Consider the following 24281-nt stretch of genomic DNA (forward strand, 5'->3'; position numbering starts at 1 on the left):
CTGCAAGGTCCCTGCAAGCTGGGAAACACGGCTGTGCATAAGGTGAATGCCCCTTTTTTAGCTCTGAAAGGACTGAAACAGCATTCTGCAGTTTTTTTCAATAGATCTTCAGTGTGTGCATAACATGGAAAATGTGCCCAAGGTAGCAAGCCTCAAATATAGATGACTAAAGGTAGGAAGGCAGGGTGAATACAAAGCAGATGGGAAGCCAGTGTAGTGCATGTAACAGGAACAGACTGACCCGATCCATTAAACAGAAGGGTTGTTACATTATGCACTAGCTCAAGGCAGCTGAGTGGTTTTAAAAGTATTCTAGCATAGAATGAACTGTATAGTCTAACCTAAAGGGTAAAAAGGCAAAGATGACAGCAGCAGGGGCTGAATGCAGAAGAGGAGATAAACTTTAAACTTTTAGATAGGTGTAGAAAGAAAAAGCTAAACGAGGTCTACCTGGCAGCACAAGGGAACTCAGGTTTGCAGGTGCCCTAAAATGTGAATCTTAGTCAAGGTTTACACAAAAAAAGCAGATTTTAAACCTCCAGTTCTCCTTGCAAACAACATCACATTTCTCATTTTCATCAGTTTCATCCCTGTGTTTGGTATGTATGGAGCTAGTAAGTGATTGCGCAGCTTGATACTACTGAAAAGAAAATTTCAAGCTCTCGTTAAATGCAGCTTTGTAGGTCAGAATGGTTCAGTCAGAGGAGACTCCTACACACATGCTAAACCACGGGAGTAACAAAGCAGACTCCCTGCTGAAATCACCAAATGCTCACTAAAGAAGCAGCAAGCTTTTGCTAGTCCCTGCCAGAGAAGAATGTACACCCACAAAACCTCAGAGGAAAAGGGTTTCCTATTTTGCAGCTCAGTGAAGCACGGGAGCTCTGTGTCCGTGTTCCTACACCAAAGCAGAGGAAAATGCGTTGTCTGTCTCATGAGGGCAGTGGGACATGGCACAATGTGTGCTGCTGGAATGGAGTGTGTTTCAAGAAGCTTTCTCTGATTTATTTGTTTCTGCCTCTCCTCTCCGGTTGTTGTTCTTGAAGGGAAAAAGGGAGGCAGGATCAAGCCAAACACCATCCATTTCACAATTACAGAAGGTGATCATAACTGACTTACAACGTGTCTGTGTGTGAAAGAGTTGTACACAAAAGTGAAAAGTTAGGTGAAGCTGAGCAATGTATTTACATTTAGTTCTTTAGGCCTGGGAGCCTAATAGTCTGGTTAGTCTTCAAAAGCATGAAGTGTATTTCTCCTCATCAAAAACATTATACATCCAGGCAGAGCACCACCTCTGTCACCAAGAAAGTAATTTGTTGCGGAGTGGTGATATTGGTAGTAGTAGGGACAAAAAACAATTGAATAAAGGATCTGTATGAAGGTTTATTGCAGAAAATTAGTAAAATGAGATTACGTCTAGAAGCAGATACATCGGCCAAACATTTACTGTGTGTTTGCACAAGGTGGAGTGGATGGATTCAGTGGATGCTGCCCATCCACTGGCAGCAATTGGTAACTGGCTTAAGTGATACTAAGAGTACTTAGGAGGTGCTTGGCCAAGATCTTTTTGTCTAGCAGGGTTTAGTGATCCTGAGACTTTTTTAACCATTGAAAAAAATAGTTTCACATGTGGAATAAGTTCCCATAACATTTATCATTAAAAATCCAGCTTTTATTAGGGAGGGACTTCCAGGTACATGTTGCAGTGTGACTAATGCATTACCTGTACTTTTGCTGATTGTATTAAGTTAGGGGGTTTTCTGGGCTGGGTGGCTTTTTTGTTTATGTGATTACTGTGTGTAAATGTAAGTAAAAGAAGTTAACGACTCCCTTTAAGGAAGCAAGATGAATGACCAGGTTTCAATTACATGAGTAGCTGTACAAACTTTGTCTGCAAACTAATTGCATAGGTGTCAGTGAGAGGATTTGAACTCTCTTCCAGTGGCACAGAAGTGGCAGACACCACCATGGGCTGTGCAGAACCCTTTTGTTGGCAAAAACTCAGGAAAAGAAAGACTTTCAGATCTGGAATCTGTTCTGAGGAATGGCATCAGGTGGAAAAGCTCAAGGGAAGTTAACCAAGCTAACTCTTTCAAAGGTGCATAACAGCATACATGGGTTTCATGCAAAACATTTCCAGAAACCTTTCTCAGAAGAGATTTAAATCAAGGATCTTTGTGGTTAACTGAGTCATGTATAGTAACAATAATAAAATGAAAACTGAGATTGGTTTAAAGAAAGTCTGGATAAAATTGTTAAAGCAGTAGTTATTTTTAAAAACTAAGTAGGTTAATGAAAGCATAGACTAGAGTTAGTAGTAGTATGTCCCAAGGCTCAAATTCTCAACAGACTGATGCTTAGTATTCATTAAGAATTTAATGAAGGGATGGCTTTTAACAGACAAGCATAAATATGTCAGTATCAGTGAGAATAGAAAACTTACCAAAAGGACTGAAGAGAAAGTTGGCCACACTAAAGAAGACAATTTTAATTTAGACTTTCAAGGTAATTTGAATTGGAAAGAGATTCTAATCTACTTTTGCACTTTGAGCTGCTTAACCAGTTTTTGCAAAAGTCTGATATTTAATCTACCTCTTTGTTTCTCTTTTTGTCCCCTGACAGCCTAGTCACTGTTGGTTGCATTTGATGGTGCCTGAATTTTCAAGGAGTCTACATAGTCTTCTCCAGAAATTTTCAGATATTTCAGATATGTCTGATGTTTTAAGCAACTATTTAATCATCAATAATCTCACAAGGATAATTAATGATCTTATGGCATGCCTGGCTTTTGATAAAAATAAGGTAATCGTATACAGAGTTTCTGCTTTTTTTGCTGGATTTTTTTTACTTGAACATTCTGTTGCACAGTACTCAATAATTGCTTAATGTCCAAAGCTTCATCAGATTTGTTCTCATTTGTGTTCCTGCACATCTGAAATCCTACTCTATTTAGAAAAGCGTTGAGTACACTGAGCTTAGAGTTGGCTAGTTGTTATCTCCTGTGTCAAAGGAAAATGTCTTACAAGGAATTACAGTATATACAATGACTTGTATACAGTCAGTCAAAAATGTAACCTTCATCTTTAAGATAATTCATTCTGGCCTGTTTGAAACTGGCAGAAATCTTCCTTGTGCATCCAGCTTAAATTACTCATTTTGCTGGTGATCTTAATGTAAATTTAAAGATGATGTAGTCAAAACTATCAATATACTTTTAGTATGGATCCCACTGTGTGAAGCTCCAAAAGCTTCATCATGGTTTAATGATCATTTTTATGCAAATACACAGCAAAGACTAGGGGATGTCAGCCCATTTCCATGTGTTTCTGGATTCCAACAGCAGCTGGAAGGATTCCAGGAGTCTCACTCAAGAGACATATGATTCTCTTGTGTGAAAATTATGGGGTGAAAAATATAACTTTCTAATCCCTTATCCAGCTCTAACCAGTTCTGTTGTCAAACATGTTGTCCCACTGAACAAAATAGACGAAATCTGTCATGTTTTTTAGGGCAAGGATTTCATCTTCCATATACATTTACTTCTATTAAGTAAGTCCTAAGTTGTTGTAATTGAACCTTTTTAACATCCAGAATGAATTAAATGGACCAAACCGCTGAATCTCATTTAGAGTAGCATAACCGTGTAACCTTGTTGCACTGGCAGTACATTGCTGAGGGTATTTAGACATTCCCTACCTACCTTTCCATTTCAAACTGAATTCTGTCCAGTCTTCAATGTATATTTTCTATTCTTGTCCTGATGACGCAAAGCACTCAGCTGGGATGTGGTTGGGGAAGAGTAATTTTGTTTTGTAGAATGAAGAATTCAATATCCTGTAATCCAGAGAAGCAACCAGCTATTGATTTTGTCAGAGAGGAATGATCTTAGGTCTAGTACTTTCAGTATTAAACATAAAATAATTTTGGAGCCAAAAGTGGAAAGTTTTCCTTAGTGCATATTTAAACCATGTTCTTACCACTGTTGTCCTTCTTGGGAGTACAGAGTAACCCCAGGCCAAATTTGACCTGCCGGCATAGAAAACAGTGGTTATGAAAGCCAGAATCAGGTGGAAAGAGAAAAATAAGATAACCATCAATGATCTTAATGTGAACCTCAATCTTGTTGTTTAGTCTGGCATAACACACTTGTCTTTTAGACCTCAGAGAGTAAGTGGGCTTCCTTGTTTATAGTCCTGCTCTTATTTTTAGATACATTATCAGGAATCTCAAACGGCTTCTGTGCAATAGTTTGTCCCAACTATTGTATTCTGTTCCTTGTACTTTTATGATAATAGCTATGATTGTGTTGTGTTCCTGTGCTCAGATTAAAAGGATCATGGGGAACTCTCCAAAATAGCATTAAATAGAGGTAATTTTTTTAATGATGGAAATAGAAAAAAAGTCTCTTCATTTTCAGTATAGGGTGGGAGGCTGCCTTTCATTCCTTGGCAATTTCCCAACACTATATTAATAATTTATTTCTGTTTGCAAAGCTAAGTTGAAATCCTCAGATCAGAGGGCTTATATGATTTATGAAGATTGTAGACAGCAAATTTGGTCTTCTGCAGGTTAAAAATTTAAACTATCTTGTGTTACCTTTGGATATTTTTATCATCCATTGAGGTTTTGAAGTGAGTGTCTCTCTTGACCTTCTTTCAAGCTAAATTCTGTATTTTACCCTAGGATTTTGTAAAAGAAAATGGTCACCTTTATGAAGAAGGTCGCTTCATTCCTGAGGATTTTTTTAGGCATTTTAATAATACCATTGAGGTCTACAAGGAGTTTGCAGATATATTGGATAAGAATGACTGCATTCTACCTTCAACAGTAGAAACACCAGAGAATGGTAAGATGGCCCTTATTTTGGGCAACAGAATCTAAGTGATGTAAATGGGTGATTTTTCATTTGATCTTAGAGATGCTAATGATCTGCTGCTGTACCTCCATGTCTCCTTTTTACTGCCAGTTAAAATTGCTACCAACACCAAAGATTGTATTTCATTTCCAAGTTGAGTTCTATCTGGCAGTAAAACTGGTGCAGTCATACCTACTGACATAATTCCTTAATAAAATTCAAATAACCTCACAATAATCTGCTCTGTTTCTTTTCATCCCAAATATATCCTGGATCACCTTTTACATTGTTCTTCTTCCATTCATGCTCTTAAATTTTATAAGGCAGTAGCAGAGCCTAAGATTGCACTACTGAAGTTGAAAAGGCTCATGTTTACCTCATTTAAAAAATTTAACAAGCTCAAGTCAAGCTCTTGCAGTTCATTCTTAACCTTGCACTAAATGGAGGTATTTTCTTTCACTCTTTCTAGTGACAGCTACTAGCTTTTTAATTAGTGCAATGCATCCAGTTGCACAGTTATACCAGTAGTAACTAGAAGTAGGGTAGTTCCATAACCTAAGAACTTGTTCAAGGCAATTGCTTTCCCACAGTACCTATTCAGCAGCAGCTCAGTGTGTAGACACATCTGCCCCTTAATAAGACTGCCTTTTTTGGCTTAATCAACTTTGTAAACAGCCCTGTACCCAGGTTTTTAAAGCAGCCCCACATCAGAGTAGCCCTACAGCCCATCATCTTATATGGGGGGAACTGTATTTTACGTTACGCAATGCTGACACACTCATTTTCTATTTAGATTCCAGAGTCGCTGTCACAAAAACATTTTTGTTTCCTCCTGTTGCTGCCAGCTCCCTTAGGAATGACAGCATTGGCAGTAACACTAGCAGTAACAGTAAGTACAAGTGATTGAATTAATATGTGTCTCCATTTTGTTCTGGTAGCTGGTTGTTATGAGAGTTCAGAGGAAAAGAATGTCATTAATTGTGCAAATTAATGGGAAGTTACTTGTGCCTGATGGTGTACCATGTGTTCTCAGCTGTCATACCGAAATGCAATGAACTTATCTAATCAAAATTTAGAGATGCTATCAAGTTACAATAATGTGACAGCTCTCTACAATTTGGAGAGGGCAAGTCTCTTCGTTTTGGCTGTCATGAGGTCTCACTAGTCATATGGCCTCAGCAAACTTGGCTGTCCCAGATGCCTCATTTTAACTCGTAAAAGGAAGTTGCTCCAAACAAACAGAATAGGTGAACTATACTGGGCCCAGGGTACCCACATGGACAAAGAGCTTACCGGTACACTGCATTTTGAGAGTACTGTCAATCCTAAACTTGACACCAAACCTGAAGACAGTCCCTTGTTTGCTTGCTCTAGTCACAGCAGGGCCAGCTCCACAGTCAGCATGCTTTTGGCTGAGGTCAAGTACAAAGTCACTACACTTTTGGCAGGCTGTAACCTTCTCTGTGGCATGGCCATCTCTGTGTTTCTCATCTGGTTGGTCAGTGTACTACATGACTGATCACTGATGATAAGAGAGCACAGAACTGCTGCTCTAAGAGCCTCTACACTACATTATCCCTCATGAAGTCAGAAGGGGTATAGTAATCTGAGGTGAAGAGAAGCAACAAAGTTTCAGGGGCTTTTACTGACATCATATAAAACAAAGTTAATACTCTTGTGAACATAAGAAGGGGATTTTCCATAGAGATTCTTGCTTAACCATGTTGTTGTTTTCCTTGTTCCTGTTTCCTGGACACATCAGGATGACAAATATGTCTCTTTTATAATTTCCCCCTTTCAATTCACAAGCATCCATGCTAACTGAATGTGTCATGAAGTCTGTGGCTAGTACTCCTTGTGTTTAAGAAAACATGGACCAGGAGGCAGCCTAATATTGAGTTTCTTCTCATGAGGTGTCCCTGCCCATGGCAGGGGGGTTGGAACTAGATGATCTTGAGGTCCTTTCCAACCCTGACTATTCTATGATTCTATGATTCTATGCTTCTTGGGAATGTGTAATCTAGTTATTCTCTGGGTTTTTAGCACCATGAATGCTACCTCTTAGTTGACAAACATTGCTGTCAGATTCATAGCCCTTCCTGATTGCTTTCTAATTAAGAACCCTCTGAGTACATGGCTGGAACAAAAACTGCTTTCACCTCCTGGCTGCCAGCTGGCCTCTCTGGAAAAGGGAAGTCTCACGGCCATAAATTCCTCACCAAGAGGTCAAGGAGCTGACTACAAATAACCTGACGATAGTGGGGCCAATTATGAGGTACCAGGAGGGGGCTACAGAGTGCATATCTGTCCCTCAGGTCTGAACATGATAATTTTTGCTGTCACTGCTAGAGGCAGAATAGTTATCTGCAGCCTGCAGCAATGGGAATGGATTAAGTAGCCAAAAAAACCCAGATAGATTACAGGAGCAGTTCAGATGAAAGGAGTTTTACCCGGTAAAGTAACAGGAGAGAGATGCCAGCGAGCACAGTTGAGTGTGGCACCTGTGTCTGTACTGTGGAAGGGAGTACAGAAGCAGGTCTATCAATCTTATTTTATAACTGGAACTGATAATGAAGTAGGAAAAAAAGACTAATTAAAATAATGAAGTAAGCCAAGGCAATTGCTTGTCTGGCCATATGCTGTACAGGTGTGCTTTAACTGATTATCATTCTCTTAAGCAATTTATTGGAAAATTGGATATCAGTTAACAGTCTTATGTAGAAATGACATGAGGACTGCATGTCTGAGGCTGGGGACAGTTTGAACCCCTAATCAGATTAAATTACATTAGCTTCTAGATTGAATGCTGACTGGGTACTCTTTAGGTATCCGTTTGGAGTTTTTTACAGGGAGAGACTTGTGGCATCTTTATTGGCATCTCTGTTTTACTCCCTGAAAATGGCCTTCAGTGATTTTAGTTTTGTCTTGGCTTTATTGCTGAGTAAAGTTTTCTCTTTTACTTCATTCCTACCTTCTTGAAAGCAACGATAATGAATAAATATCATTACTTACCATGTGAAAACTCCCTGGCACAGGGGACCTCTCCACTGGCTTCAGTACTGTTCTCAGAACAGCACCACTGTTCAGCACAGCTGCAAAAAGGAAAGCATGTGGAGAAGGAGGAAACATGAAAAAAGCCTTTTCTGGCACAAACTACTGAAATATGTTTTATTAAATGAACCTCTTTAATTTTAAACAGATTTAAATTGAGCAATTTAAAATTAATGGTTTCTAGACCATTTAGAAGCATTCACTGTTTGCAAAAGAACCCTTCCAGATTAATAATAAATTTTTAATCTATTAATTATGTCTGTGAAGTCAGATGACTTGAACTGCTCCTAATTCTAAATTCAACTTAAGACAAACCTTAAGTGCATCATCTAATAAAATCATTTGTGAAATAATTATAATAGAAATTTTATATAATACAAATTAGCTAAATTACATTTTTTCATGTTGTTGCTACATTTGTGGAAAGAGTCATATTTCATGACTCCATTGTTATTACACAACAAAATTAAACTACTATAATACAGTAGAATCTTGACTAAATCTACAACAAAATTCTTACCCCAATTAAGTGTAAAATGGAACAATTATCCTGTTTGGGGTTCATTTGTTTGTTCATTTGTTTGAATGGCAGTAGTCCTGTTTTCATCCTAGTAATATTGAATGTAGATCTGGGGAGTGTTCCCACTCCATCTTTTCCCCCACAAAATTATCAAAACACCACCACCAGCACCTCCAATTTATTAAGGCTGGTTTATTTTCTTCACTTTATATTACATGGTTGTAGTCCAATTTAAATTGCAAGTAACAGCTTAAGTACCAGTCTTATTGATATTTCTCTGAATCATTATACTACGATTTGTCTAGAGAATTCAAATGAGATTGTTCCTATGTAAAGAACAAGTGTCAGAATAAGAAGTCTTGAGTTCTAATCTCCAGCTAAACAATAAATAGTAGTCTCTTTTTTCCCCATCAGTTGAATCTCATGTTGCTGTAATTAAAGCTTGAACTTACAAGCTGTTACTAACAGTTCTCAATTTAGTACCATGGAATTATTTATATTTTCATAACAAGTTCTTTGTTTTACTTTCTTCCGTTTTTGCATATGATTTCATCACAATAATTTAGCTTTATTATTCAGTACTTAACAGTTTAAAACTTTCAAGGAAGAAGGTCTCCTTTATTAATTAAGTAAAGAATAACGTAGTTTAATTCAGTAATTGCACAACAAGTCACCCATAGCTTACTACACATGGTGTTGCCTTTGTTCCAACTTCAGAGTGAATGGAAAACCCTAATGAACAAGAGAAAGCTGCTCTGCATTTTTATAGATAAGATCTTGTGGTAATTGTGTTGAAGCTGAGCAGAGGTAAACTGAAAAATCCTTTGAGACGTACACAGCAAAAGATTGAGCCAGTGCTTTGAAATATAATTGGTTGCTAGACCTACACACAGGGCTCAAGGTGGAGAGCAGCTCAATAGCTTCATTTTGTAGCTGAGTTGCTTTTAATGTAAATATATTTTGTTCACAGCTTAACATCCCAACGCCCATAAAGACTATACATAAATCAATATCAGATGTGCTTGCTTCCTTAGGGAGTCTTCCACACGGTGGAGAGTGAAATCTCTGAGGGATGCTGGCCTGCTTCCACTCCCGTTTTGCACCTTGCTAGATAAGAGTCTGTTTTAAGTGAATAATATACTAACTGCAAAGCCAGTAGTTCCTCTGGAGTTGCCCAAGGAGTTTACAAAGTTACTGGTACACCTGGTTCTTCCTATTCCTTCTCTTACTTTTCATTTACAACTGCTGGGAATAGGAATCTTTCAGTGTAAAGCTCTAAAGTTTCTAATAGAGGAAAACATCTGTATGGAAGGAATAAAAAGCTATTAGCAGCCAGCTTGCTTTCCTTATCTCCCTTTTCTTCATTAGGACACAGATCACCGCGAGGTTCCCCAGGCTGAAAATTCTCCAACCTACTCTGTCATAGATATTGTTATGAATAAAATGCACATGAAGAAACCCACCATGACTCATTTAATTCTTTCCAGATCTTTCAAGAAACTTTTTCAGGACTTGAAAGTGAAATCAAATAATCTGTTGTAGTTTGCTTTTCAAGCTAGTTATGGGTTACTTAACTTTCAGATTAATTCATACGCTATAAAATGATGGAAAAAAAATCTATTGTCATTTTTAAAAGATAGGCTGGGGATGGTGTAACAGTTCGACTGTATGTAGGCTCGCTCCCTGGCTTGCAGGTCCCCACATGGAAAGCTAAATGTTAATTCCTATCATTTTTTCATAGCTGCTGAGGAAAATTATCTGCATTGGAGATACTTTCTCAGAAATCAGATTTTTTTTGACTGTTAGATACTTCATTGTAAAGGGACCACTTCTGTTGTCTAAGACTCTCTGAAGTTTGTGAAAAATAATAGTAAAAATGAGGGTGCTAGACTATCACTGATTGCTCTGCATACAGAGCATTTATTTAGACGTTTATGTAAAAATTATCATGCTTGCCATGACAGGCTGCTCAGCATTGCAGAGAAGGCAGTGAATTTTTCAGGTTATGCACTCCCCTGTAACACGTTATCAAATAAATTATACTCTGTATGACCTGAAGAATTTTTCCTTTGATTTTTATTTCACTTTTCCAATCTGAAGTTTTTGGGGCAAAACCCAGAAAACATGACCGTAATTCAGTTGTCTAACTGAGCAGCCTGTCACTGGGGTGAATGACTAATGGTATTAGGCAAATCAGTGTTTCATTTTCCTTGAGTAGAGCACAAGAACAATGTAGGAGTTTTCACCTAAGAGTACAGTTCAGATAAAGTAATGTCAGGAATTTCTTTTTTTGAGCTCTTCAGGCTGGGTGTACCCCATTTGAGGTTGTCCAGCTTTTTTTGAAGGTCAGTTGTGCAAGCAAACCTCCCCCATGCATTATCTGGGACAATCAGGTGGAGAAAATATATACCCCTCCAATTAATTTCTGCTCTTCATTTTAATGTCTGAGCAGACAGAGGGAGACCAATTGATAGCCTCTCCTCTTCTGCTGATGTTCACCTCCATAGAACTTAGATATCTTTCCCTTCTCTGTAGACATATTTCTTTCATGGTAAGTGCATCTGTTCTGCTTGATGTTTCCTTTTCGTGCGCCAAGTCTATCAGATGTGAGTAAAACTCAAGACCCTCAGTCAGAACCTAGAGGTTGCATGTTTTGTATGGTATACAGAAGTACATGTAGTATATAAGTACATAAGATACAGACTTTTTGTTGCATTACTTTTTAGCTCTGTCTGTGACTGTGACTCTATAAACACAGCTGAATTTCAGAAATAAAAAACATTTAAAGAACATTTGTGTAAAAACTTGCAAAATGTCAACTGGAAAATCTCGGAGAGTTGAAGATGAGCTACTACTTAATTATAAGAATGCTCCTTTTTACACTAGAGAGTTTTTTTCTTAGAGGCTGTTTAATAATGTACTAAATGCACATTGCTTGACCCAGTATCTCATACTGTACGTGCTTAGACGTTTGCTGTTTGCATGAGTCGCACAAATTTCTAGTGCTTTCAGTCCATTTTCATCTGTATCTAATCACCTACATTTTTTCCAGTGCTTACAGTTTGGTTCTTTTCCTGTAATCTGACAATGCATCCACCATTTGAGTTGCAGACACCAGATCTTGAAATGAACCAAAACTGGGTGGATGGTGTTTAAATAGCAGGCTCCTGTGGCTCTCTTTGCATTTTGGAAGGTGGATCCCAGGGTGACTGTAGGACTTTTTGACACCTGTTCTTGATTAAATAACTGGAGGGCCACATTCTAGTCTCAGCATGTGACAGGAATAGAATTACTTGTGGACATAAAAGACTAAGATTGGAGCTCTTCTGTATAAAATGTAAAAAGTTATCAAGAAATATTTACAACAAAATAACACAGCAGGATTTCAAGATACAAGGTCTTATTCTTACTGAAGTCAGCAAAACCTTTCCAGACAGACATTAGAAGTGAAATCAGGCTTATTTTGTTAAATTAGCCTCTCTCTAGAACCCTCGTGTTGGTAATCCATTAGCAGCAAGGCAGAATGTCTATCTGCACCCAGTGTCTTATGGAACTTAAGCAAATGTACAAAGATGCATGCTCTTCCAAAAAATTACTTTGTGTTACAGAATAAACAATTAAATATCAATTAAAAAATTGATAAACCCCAAACTTAGAAGTCTGGGAAAGAGAGGAAAAACAAAAAAAAAAAACACAGACAAAAAGCCCAGGAAGAGAATTAGTGCTAGAACTATTCAACACAGCTGTTTCAAAATGGGAGAAGTGTCTTTGTGGTCAAAAACTTCCTGTGAGACTTTGTATGAAGTGCACCTCATGTACACAGCACTTCAAAGTATCTATTCTGCTATTTAAGATCTTATATAGGTGGTGAATAAAAGTGCTCTTGATAATAGTGTTGCCCTGAAGATTTTCTGCTATAAAAATGTCTTTTCTAATGTAATTACAGAGGAGGCACTTGGCTTCATTAGCAGCTCCAGCCTGCAAGGGATCAGCATAGCACTGACATCATTGCTGTCTCTTCTTATGGGCTTTATTTTGGGAGCAATATACTGGAAGGTAAGAAATATTTCATTTAATTGCTTAAATAGAGATACTACATTTCATAGCTATGGCCAGGCAGGAAGAACAGAACCATTCTGCATTTATAAGCCAGAGACATCTCTTTTGATTTTCACTGAAATGTGTGGTGTGCAAATGGAAATCTGTGTTGTCAGATTCTTGAAAACCACCACCAAAGTGCAAATCCTGTCTAATCAGCCTGATAGCTGTCCAACTGGAAACTAAAATTACAGGATTTCCCTAATTTCCCAGTTCTCCTATTGCATCTTGAGAAGAGAATTCTTTTGCTTTTTCCCCTTTTGCCCCTGTCTACAATACAAAGGCTTTAATGGTAAAATTATACCTGCAGCAGATGTATATTAGAGGACAAGATTTGGCCTACATTTTGCAAGATGATTGATATTGAAAATTTGAAGCAAACTGAAACATACAACATTTTTTTAGGGAGTGGATAAGGAAAGCTTTAGAACATTTATATTTCATGCATGTTCTTCCTAGAAAACACATCCCAAATCCAGACCAGAAAGTGGTGAAACTACGCAGTGTCATGACTGTCAAGAGGAAAATGAGATAAGGTATGTTGTTTCACTTTATATTCGTATATACAAATATAAGTTTATTTTTATTGCAAAGATAAACTTTCTGAAGGTTTCTCTCCAGCTCTAAGACAAACACAAAAAACATCAAACACAAGGTCTTGCTGTAGAAGCAAAATGTATTCTGAGGATGTGTCCTTTAAAGGAGCTTTTAGTTTAAACATAAGAATTGATATGGAGATTTCTGCATACAAAATGTTACTAAAGGGACATTACCTTTACTTTATTTGTCCTTACTCCCACTGTGAGAAAGGACTGCTGAGACCTATATAGGAAGCAACAAAAGAAAATTAATTGTATTATTTGCTGTGTGGTGTAAAGGTTCATGTTATGTAACTAACTAGAAAACAATGTCTTCCTGGCTGTGCTCCTATAACCTTCTAAACATTTTTCACTGGAACATTTTTTGTATTATCTCACTCTTTTACTTTCCCTGGGGTATGTGTATATAAGCATCTATGTTTTCCAGGGTTTTCTTGATGTTAATGAGAACTCATTCAAAACCTGATAACTTCCCAAGATCATACTGAAATGATTTATGGCTCTATTCATACTTAAACACTGTGTTACCTGATTTTTAATGAGAAAAAAAATCCTGTGTAACTCAGTCAATCAAATATACCTTAGGAATAATGCCTGAAGACATTCAAAGTTGCTTGGACATGACTTGGGCAAAGAAGTTAGTGAAATTCGAAAAGGACTTAGGGATATTTTAAGTTAGAATAGTTCACGCTAAAGCATTTTGAGAGCATTACTTAACCTTGTATTTCAGGGTGTTTGGTAAAATTTTAACTACGAGGGATTAAGGGACAGGTCTGATGAAGGTGGCAGGACACATCTTATCCTGTAGGCTTCTCAGGCTTTGTGAAATGCCTGGTGCTGCCCACTGTTGAAGGCAGAAATAGACAAAGTTCTGACCTAGCAGTTTGGTCACAGGAGAGGAAATCTTCTGTGTTTAAACTTTCTAGAATAATACATTCTTAAAACAAATTTGATTTGTGTGCAGTACTTAGAATGGAAGACTATGTATTCATCAAGTATATTAGTTGCTACTAATAACTCATCCTGTACTTCATCCTCATACTAAACTCCTTTTTATTGTAACTTATTGGTAAACCCTTCCATTCTATTTTCTTGAAACACTAGCACTGTAGTAATGAAGTACCTTTTTATTTCAGTGTGTTGCAGCAAAAAGAAAAGGAACATCTACAAGTGTAGCTGTTGGTTTTTCTCCCTCAACACTGTTACTGTTTTGTGTACTGGTAAGTTGTTATGGTTGAGAGTCTTATCATAGGCTTAATAACTTTTGACTGCTGAAATATAAAGTGATTCAAAGTCCATTTTTTGGGGGAAAAAACAAAACAACAAAAACTTGTTATAAGTAGGCTTTGTTTATGCTTAAAATCCTTAGCAGCAAATGTTAATTAATCTTATATCATTAATTTAGACATTTGACTTTTAACCTGAAAATGTTACAAAATGAAATATGCCAGAATTCTCAAATGAAGGACAACTACTGCTTCTCCTTCTTGGTGCAAAAGCTGATACAGAGAAGTCTTCCGCTGTTGTCCTACAGCTGCTTCAAAGCAGCGTAATCTAAAAACCAAAATCATTAAACTAGCAGGTGAGTGCAGGAGAACAGACCAAGTAAAGCTGAGCATCTGTTAATTGTTGTTTACTCAGCACAGCCTGCAGGCTCTGTAGCCCTATCAGATATTCTTGCTGTAGTGTGTAAGAGGTAGCAGCAAAGGCAAGTAAGCTTTCTCAGTCCCAGCTGGTGCTCTGCAGAATGGTGCACGTCTCTGGCAAGAGTCTTCTTACCACAGGAGTTGTGCTATACTTAATCCATCCATCTCTGACAAGGGCCTGGAAGATTCAGGCAGTGCTGAATACTTCATTTAACATGAGCAGAAAGAGCAGCCTAAGAGTATAACCAGCAATCCAACTTTTGCAGGTCATCCCGTAGCGGTCACTTTCAAATATATTTCAGTTTGTTGTGATCAAGTTAGTTACAACTTCAGAGATTTCCAATCTCCTTAACTGTTTTGTTCTAACATCTGCTCACTGAGAAGGGCAGTCATCACTGAACAGGACAAGTTGTCTGATTTTTCCAAAGATGTAAACTCAGTTTGGTATTGGCTTCTCCAGATGACTTCAAAGGGAAGTCTGCTGCCAGAGATTGCCAGATAACCAAAATGCACAAACACAGTTCTGTAAAACAATCAGAGTTGTTTCATCACCATAGATGACATCAAGGAGCTTTTGCAGGCAAGTGTGTTGTTGGACCAAGAAAGTGCATCTTATAACAATAGTTATTCCTTCAAGATAAAGGGATATCTATGGAAAAGTTGTTGAATTTGTCTATTTCCAAAATTACAAGAAAAGTTGTCTATGCTGTATGTCTGTGAAAAGCTCTGCTGTTTAGCAATGCAGACAGAGAAACTAAGCAGCAAAATTATAATTTTTGTTTTTCTCTTCAGGCAGGTAACAGTTCCATGTTCGCTTCATAAATGAAGCAGCTTTAAGCACATTCGTATTCCTTCTGGAGTGACAGACTGAGTCTGCATCTGTTGTTGCTGCCCATGACTCCATAGACATGCTATAGAAATGAGGACAATTTGTGTTTGTTACTGTGAAACCAACACTGAATTGACGACAAGAAGAGTGTGCACTTAGCAGGACTGTGTCTATGTGAACCATCTACCTTGTTTGGCATTTGGGGATTTGTAATTGCATTGAAACTTGCAGCTGACTCTGGCAAACAAAGTACATGTCCTGAACAAAGAGCATCTTTCAAAATGCCTCCAACTGTGTGTAACCATTGAAAATCATAAATACTTTTGCATCCTTAATTTAATTTCTGTGTCCTCTACCTTACCTTGGTGTCTTCAGGTGGAGTTTTCTGAACTGAGGGAAAACAGAAATGGATACAGATAACATACTCTTCAATGTTGTATGTAAAACTTGAAAGCAAAGTCATGCCATGGACCTGTGTTCTAGCCTTTTACTTATAAGGAGTGTTTTTTGCCTGGCAAAAGTCACGTATACAGCAACATGTGGTCTCTGTTGTGTGCCAGGTGGCTAGTTGCTCACCCCAGAAAGCCTCAAGAACTCATCAGCCTTGGTGGTCTCTGTTTAGGAGAAGCAAATACTGGATGAGGACAAAGTAAACAGGAGGTGAATGTACCTAATGGAGCTTCAAAGTGTTAAGAGTAATTGCTGGGTATGTGAACACTGGTGAAATTTCCAGCCATGCCAATGGAAGGGAAAGAGTCTGAATTGCGTTCAAACATCAGAATAAAGACAAACCTATGAAATGCATTTTAAATGCTGAAGATGCATGCCATTTGTACCTTGTCTTTAAATGTATAGCATAGAAAATCTGACAGATCCTGAGTGTATTTAGCTTTTACTTACATCAGCTGTAATTAATGTTTGCATTGTGTTTTAAGTGTTTAGTAAGCTTTAATATCCTGTCATTCTCCACTCTTAAAGTTAATTCTCTCGAAACAGAAGAGAAAGGCTTTATTTCCCACTTGTCTTCTGCATCTTTTGCTGTTATAGCATCCATGGAATCTGCACAAAACTGATGTACAGACATGCATTTTCAAGTAAATCCAAAAAATTCCATGCTAAACATTACAAATGTAGTTGTGCATCTTTTCATCTTGATTCTTTACAGATAATGGATATGAATTATTTATCTGTATCAGGGGTTTGTACTTCAGAGGGTAAAGATGGCTGACTTGAAATGATAAACTGCTGTCTGTTGTCAAACTGACAAGGTCAGCAAGAGGTTTAGTGTAAGTAACTTAAAAACTTAAAAAAACACTATCATTTTAATATTTCACATAAAGTTGGAGTCCTCTTTAAAGCATAAAGTTACTTTTGTTAAGATTGTGAAAATTTTAATCATCTGCTGAATTTTCTGAAAACCATGCATAAAAAGAATATGACATATAATATATTTGTGTGTGTGTGTGCATGTGTGTGTGTGTATCATTGGTAGAACTGATTCATCTTTCATACTTCTGAAAAAAGAAAAAAACTCAGAATCTCACTATGTTTGATGACAGAGCTTATGTATATGTATGTATGTATGGAAGTATGTATGTAGCCACTCTGTGTGGAATTTTGACCCTACTGAGATCAATGTCAAAACTTCTCATGAATTCACTGACAAGGATTTCTTCATGTGGAACTATTTTTTATTTATACGGAGGCCTTTTTGCACTTCCTGTGTGTCAGAAAAGGGTCCTCAAGTCCTGCTCAGCTGGTACAAATTAGCATAGTTCTATTAATATTAACAGAGCTTTGGGGGTTGCATCATGGAAGGAACTTAGACTCAATCAAAAGAAGTTTAGCATGAGAATTAGGCTTTCATTTTTATTCAGAAGTTGCTGGAGCACTCACCACTTAATAAGAAAATAATCAGGGTTTCTATCACTTCTAAAAAGCAGTGCATTTCAAATTTTAGCTCTGCAAAAGTCAAACAGAATTCTCTATCTACAGCTGAGTCTCATTTGATGTTGTGTAGTTCTTTACTCACAAGGCCTTCAGACTTCATGTTTTAAACTTATTTAAGAGTTACCCTAAAAGAAATGCTAGCATGACCTAATTTATGGGAAAATTGTACCTTGTTGGTAATGTAGAGAATAACTGCATATTGGTTTTGACTGAGCGGAAAAGAATCCACAATAGATGGAAGCAATTATCTTTGTGTTGCTACAGAGTATGTTCTCAAAGCAAGCTTATACATTTGAAGCTTTACAGTATTTTTCTTAGATTCAGTTACACAAAAACATTGTATTTATTTATATTCTTTGTTCATAAGAATATTAGTTTTCCTAAGCACATTTTTTTCCAGAAACTCAAATGCATAATAAAGTTACACGTTGGTATTCTCCAAATTATACTTTGATATTCAAAATACATGATGTTTTCAGCTCCTGTTCAATATCATAAAAATTATTGATTGTAAATTGAAACATACATTAAAACCAGATAGACTGCTGCAAAATGTTCAGCTTCCAAACATAACATCTTAAGATAGTAGCTAAGTGACTTTCAAATAACATCAGAAACTTTAATCTCTTCTGTGGAGCAAGGCAAATTTAAGGCTACATGAGAACATGTATAAACTTTACAACTTCATGTTGCATATATGCGCCAAAATAGTATGACACATGGAGTAGAAGAACTGTTACTGGAACCTATGGTTTTCCTCTTCTCTGCACATCTTTTTGAGAGATCTGAACAAAGCATTGGGTATTCCTAATCATCTTGCAAAGCAGAAGGACACTTCTAGACATTTGTGGATACAATGGATGGCATTGTACTTGGAAACATCATAGCCCAATTTGTCTACCCACTGAGGAGGCCCTAACTTTGGACATAGTGATGTTTTGAAAGACTACTGACCCGTGAGACATCTTTGAAATCAATGGAAATACAATATGTTGCTGTTCAGTGGGAGCAGGTATGACAGGAATAGTCCTTTATTTTCTTCATTATGCAGTAGTAAGCTATTTAACTTCTGAAGAGTGATCAGTTTTTCAGTCTTCTTTTTTGGGTAGACAAGAGTCCATGCATTAACACAGTTAGAAAATTAACTCCCTTTCTCTTAAAATTGGAGAAAAGCAAGTGGTGTATTCTTTATACAAAAGTCAACCTAATTTGGTTTAAAGGTATCTGTGGGTTTGTGAGAAACTAATATTTTTAGGTTTCCTTGGAGTAGTTGAATTTTGCATGCGATTAATAGTGACCTTGTGAGAATAAAAAGCTAGTGATATGCTGAGTAACTCAGTGTGCTACTTTAGATGTGTGTTTACTTGAATAAATTAATGGTACTTATTTTGTCACAAGGTCATCTTATAATTAAGCTTATAAAATGTGCTATACTATGGAGTATGTGCGCAACCTGCACATTTTTTAGATTCTGATCTTCACCAGCTATTTCTCTGTTGCTCTCTCTTTGTAATATGCTGAAACTGTCCAGTACACCTAATAGAACTATATAAATTGAAAAGCCAACTGTATATATAAAATACAGATATTCTGAGTTAAATTTACATTTAAGAATTATCCAACATTCTTCAATTCAGGAATCTGATTCAACTGTCATTTTAATACAGATACAGTGATGGTGGCATGTTGCTATTATCAAATTGATGGAACGCGGAAACTTCAGACTCTTTAATGGTAGTGATGCAGATATTTGCTGATTGTATTGTGGGCAAAATCATTTATTTCAGTGTAAATGTCAGTACAGTCTTACATAGTTACATTCTGACTGAAGGTAATCAACAAAGTTTATAAAATGTGATGTGTATGTATATATGTGTCCTCTTAAAAATAGATGTTTTCCCAGATCCTTTTTTATACCAGTTCAAATTTGGAATTTACATTATATACATATACTTTATTGTTCTAAATAAAGATATTATGCACTGCCAAATAATTAGTATATTGCATTGTGTCAGTCCCATTTAAGAGCACTTAAGTCCTGTCATCTCCTTGAAGAATTTTCTGCAAGAATGTAAGCTACTAGATGCAGACTCCTTCATAATGATTTCATTTATTAATCATGCATTTTGAAGTCTTATGCCACCTTATATGTCCTCATTATCAGCCTTCATTGCTGAGCCATAGTTTATCTGTGATTATGAAAATTATTCCAGCCGCAGAATTAAAGGTTTTCTGTAGCTTCTTAATGAGCTTAAATTTATTTGTGCCCTGCTTTAGGCAATTTTCACATTCCATTCATGCTATTAGCCGCATACTGGGGTTTTAATTTACCAATAAAAAGTTTGAATGTTGTTGATGCACTTCTTTCACAGTAAGTGGCATTTACCAGCTCAAAAATTTATTACAAATAACAGGGCTTTTCAGCTGAGGTTAGAGCTTATCCCGTGAAGATAGCATTTGGCTTTTCAGGTTTCAGCAGCTTATTGCGGCTTTTCACTAAGAAGGCCAGGACATGGGATCAAGTTGGGAGGAAAAATAGCTGTTCAAGGAGCTCTGGCATCTCTGCATTCCTGGAAGAGAATGAAAGGATGCCAGCCTAGGACAAAGAGATAAACCTGCTAAGGCTTTCAACCTACCTTAGAGAGGGATAAGAAGAAAGAAAGACAAAGATGCGGTAGGCAGATATAGGAGGGGTTACAAATAGAAACGAAGTACAGGCAGGACTGATGAGAAAGAGCAGAGAGCAGTGTTACTGGGCTGGCTGGGAGTCTGTGGAACAGGATTTAAGTATGGCTGAGATCTGTAGTTGTTGGTCTAATCACATCAAGAAACACAGAGCTGATGGGCTTGAAGAGGGTCACAGAGCAGTGGAGCTCTGCACTGATGGTGCAGGAAAAGTCATGGCCTGGGGAGCAGCACTGATAGCTCTTGTGGATTGGGGGTATAATGGGCACTCTGTTCACCTAGGGCTAGGTAAGCCCCATGTAGCTGCAGAGGATGGAAATGAGCATTCTTCATGTGGAAAGTAGCCTTAATGTGACAAAAAGGAGGATGGCGTGATCCAAAAGTTCAGGAAGGCAGAATTAACAGCAGGGTACCTGGAAACAAGATGTGAGATCTCACTGAAGTCAGTTTAGTAGAACCTGTTCCAAGGGGTAGTGGTTTTAAACTAAAAGAGGATAGGTTCAGACTAGGTATAAGGGAGAAATATTTTCCAGTGAGGGTCATAAAACACTGGAACAGATTGCCCAGAAACATGGTAGATGCCCACATGGAAACATTCAAAGTCAGGTTGGACAGGGCTCTGAACAACCAGTTCTAGTTGAAGATGGCCCTGCTCATTGCAGCAGAGGATTGCAGTAGAGGACATTTAAAGGTCCCTTCCAACCCAAACTTTTTTATGATCCTATGAATTGTACATAGATGGAGTGAAGGGTAGGAGTGAAAGGCTGGGAAAACAGATGTTAACTCTTCAGCCAAAGAGACACCACCATAACATTTTTGGTCTTCTGACTTAGAATTTTTGTTGCCTTACATAATGCAGACCAACTACTGCCTACCACTGCTATTCAATCTGAACCCTGGAGACTTAAATGCACCAGGGACTGAGAGAAATGTTTACCTTCAGTTTTCCAGTTTTAGTGTGTCCAAAACAATGAATATAAGCATCTCATTCAGTGGATGGAAATTAAGGCAATCTTTTTCCAAGGCATGGAGGGCATTAATAATAGCACTTTCCTATTTCTGTCATGCAGAAAAACAATTATTATTATAATACAATACTGATTTGGGTTTTTTTTAACAGCTTAACGCTTCTGTGAAATGACACTATTTGTATTAGCTGGATATATTTCCACTCCACACACACTACACATTACTCTCTAGTGTATTTTTATTCAATGGTAACAAATATGCATTACTAAATATACTCTTGCCTGAAGCTTCTAATTGGTAATACATAAGATGCTTCTGGTTTTGGCAAGATGGGTTGTTTCAGGATTTCACACTACATTAGCGAATTAGAAAACCACTTCCTTTACCACTGCTCATGTAGCCATTGATAAATTTTCTTCTGAAGTTCAAATATTTCTAAATTGGATTAAGTTCCCAATAACTACACTGAAGCATGTGCTTACACAATCAAGTTTTTTGTTATACGTAAAAAGAACTATTACATGCTGGTGCATAGTAGAAAATAAGGCTAAATTACAGCAGACTGCTGAAACTGTGAAAAGTAAGGGAATGGAGGTTTACCCCTCTTTCTCCTCCACCATATCCCAACGAAAGTTATTTCAACACGTAACAGGAATAAAACCCAAATGCAATTATAGTTTTTCTCACTTGTGGCCCTTTCTGCAAGATCCCAAGATAAGAAGCAGGAGCTAAAAATACAGATTAGACTTTTTCCAGGCAGACTTGAACCTTGGGCTTCTGTCCAGTCACAAAATACAGGGACAATTTTCATTCTTTTTTGGCAAAAGAGATATTTTCTTGTGCTCATGGAAAAATATTCGACTGAGATCACAAAAGCCTCTTTGTTTGTCACCAGTTCTGCTGCTCAGGATAATAGCATGATAGTAAAATTGGCCCAATTAGAGTAAAGAAGCTGCAAAGCAGCATGTATAGCTTTTGTCAGTTTAAGTGACTACCCCAAGTGACAAAATGTCATCTTAGAAATTTCACCTTGTCATCTCCTACATTGTGAATGGTGATTATTAGGACCCCACAGGTTATTTAATCTGTCATGTTCTTAAAGTTAAATATTTTAGACCTTCCTTTTTCTCAGCAACGCTGTCATCATTAATAAAACACAGAACAGCCTTCACCTTTAGAAATGACAAAATGGGTATGTGTCTCAAAACCAATTAATACCATCAGTGAAGGCAGAGACACAGCATCTAAATCTTTTGAATCACATTCCAAGAATAATGCAATGAGTTCTTTCGGGCAATTACTCATTTGCCCAAAGTTGAAAAGAAAGTATCCTGTCGACATGGTGGTATCACTCAGCAGTTTGTTGTTCAGTCTTGTTTCATACTGTTCCAGAGGAATCCAGTTGCCTCAGTCAGTAAGCACTGTGTGTTCTTGATTTGGTTTTAAATGCTTTAACCTTTGGTTCAAAGAATTGTGCATATGGATGATGCTGTTATGTGTTATAATTGAGTACTTGCTACTTTTCAAGTAGAATCACTGATACACAGAGAATTTTTAAGCAGGAATACTGATGTACCTGTATATGCATGTGTGTGGGATGGAGGGTGCTGGTAGGGGTGAGAAGGTGGAGGTGTTTGGATTTAGTAAAATTTATAGTTAACACTGTGAACTTCAATCATACACCCTGAAGGAATTCCTGCATGTTACAGGTTCTCTTCAAACATCCAACCCTTGGCAAGAGCGAGTCTCAGGGTTGCCAAGTCCTATGTACTGATCAAAAGGCTCACTGGGCACCCCACCCTGCACCCTGCCATCAGCAGCTCAGCACCGTCACCCTTCCTGCTCTGTGGCCACACACGCCAGAACCACATACACCTACTGAGTCCCTGGAGGCACCTATAATGAATCCATCTATATTTCCATATAGGCCACCAAGGTTACTTCACTGAGAGTCAAAATCTGACTGCAGGTTGCACAATTCAAACAGATCTTTATTTCAACCTGGACCATAAGCGGAAACTCCCCAAAACTCCAGGTTTTCTCTCTTGCATACTTACATTTTTGTGTCCTGTTGCTATCTAGTCCTTCCTTCAGCCTCCACTCCAACTCTCCATGCTCTCCTGTTGAGACATACTCTGCAATTAAACCCTCATAAACCCTTGCACTTAGCACCCGACAATTAGCAGTTTTTATGTAGGCAGTAAACATTTGAGTTAGTATTTAGGAAGAAAACACTTCAAATTGTTTAGCAAAAGAAAGGACTTCTAAAATTGTCCCAGATGGCTTAATCTCAAAAATGGCCGTATTTGTAACTTGGATGACGGGTGAGGTCACCCGGACCACCAGATGCAGACATGGTACAGCTTTTACTGGGGTACTGTCAGTCTGACTGCAAAGTGTACTGCACAGCTGTATGCATGCAGGCTGCAAGCACAGAAACTCCCTGACAGTTTTTCCTTAGAGATAAAAAAAAAGTTTATGCTGCATAAATATATGTTTAACTTGTTTACCCCTAAAAGTATCCGCCCATCAGATTTGAGATAGCAACAGCTGGTCAAGTTAATCAGATGCTTGTTTGTGCACTTAGTTCTCATAGAGTTCCTGCTGATAAAACTTACTGATGCCTAACCTTTCCTCCTGGTGAACATGTTGTTGGTCTTGCTCACACTGATTATAGCCTGAGCTTATTTTTGTGGGTTTTATCTTGCAATCCCACCACGTTCTGTGACCCTTGTCTCTCCACCCACAAGTCAACTCAAGCCCCACACTCTTCTCACCCCTAACTCCATGTCTGTTACCAAATCTTGCCGTGTTGCTCAGGTTTCCTGACCTGGGGCATGAAGCACACCCAGACAAGCACCACCTGCACTTTCTTATGGCCATCCAGTAGGCAGGCTTGCATGCTCTGGCCAGTCAGACAACAAGGGGGAAGCATACAGCCTCTGGGGGGCAAACAGTGCCCACTGCCTCTTCACCCTGCACCAGCAGCACTGCTTCACAGTATGTGGGAAGTCATACCATACCTGTCTTCACTTCCCCCTGCCCTGGCAGCACTGCATTATATTTTGCACAGCAACCC

At 37.9% G+C, this 24281-nt stretch overlaps 1 protein-coding gene across 1 annotated transcript in view; it reads left to right on the top strand.

Annotated features, from left to right (window-relative positions):
• Positions 1-19538, top strand: part of KITLG (KIT ligand) — a 57258-nt gene extending 37720 nt beyond the window's left edge. Inside the window, exons 4-10 of the mRNA XM_031047950.2 lie at positions 2623-2802; positions 4684-4846; positions 5649-5744; positions 12373-12482; positions 12984-13060; positions 14260-14343; positions 15562-19538. Of these exons, the coding sequence (XP_030903810.1) occupies positions 2623-2802; positions 4684-4846; positions 5649-5744; positions 12373-12482; positions 12984-13060; positions 14260-14299 (666 nt within the window). The 3' untranslated portion in view covers positions 14300-14343; positions 15562-19538. The remainder of the gene's footprint in view (positions 1-2622; positions 2803-4683; positions 4847-5648; positions 5745-12372; positions 12483-12983; positions 13061-14259; positions 14344-15561) is intronic.
• Positions 19539-24281: the final 4743 nt, after the last annotated feature.

Source organism: Melopsittacus undulatus, chromosome 5 (genome assembly GCF_012275295.1).
Source record: "Melopsittacus undulatus isolate bMelUnd1 chromosome 5, bMelUnd1.mat.Z, whole genome shotgun sequence".
NCBI lineage: Eukaryota > Metazoa > Chordata > Aves > Psittaciformes > Psittaculidae > Melopsittacus > Melopsittacus undulatus.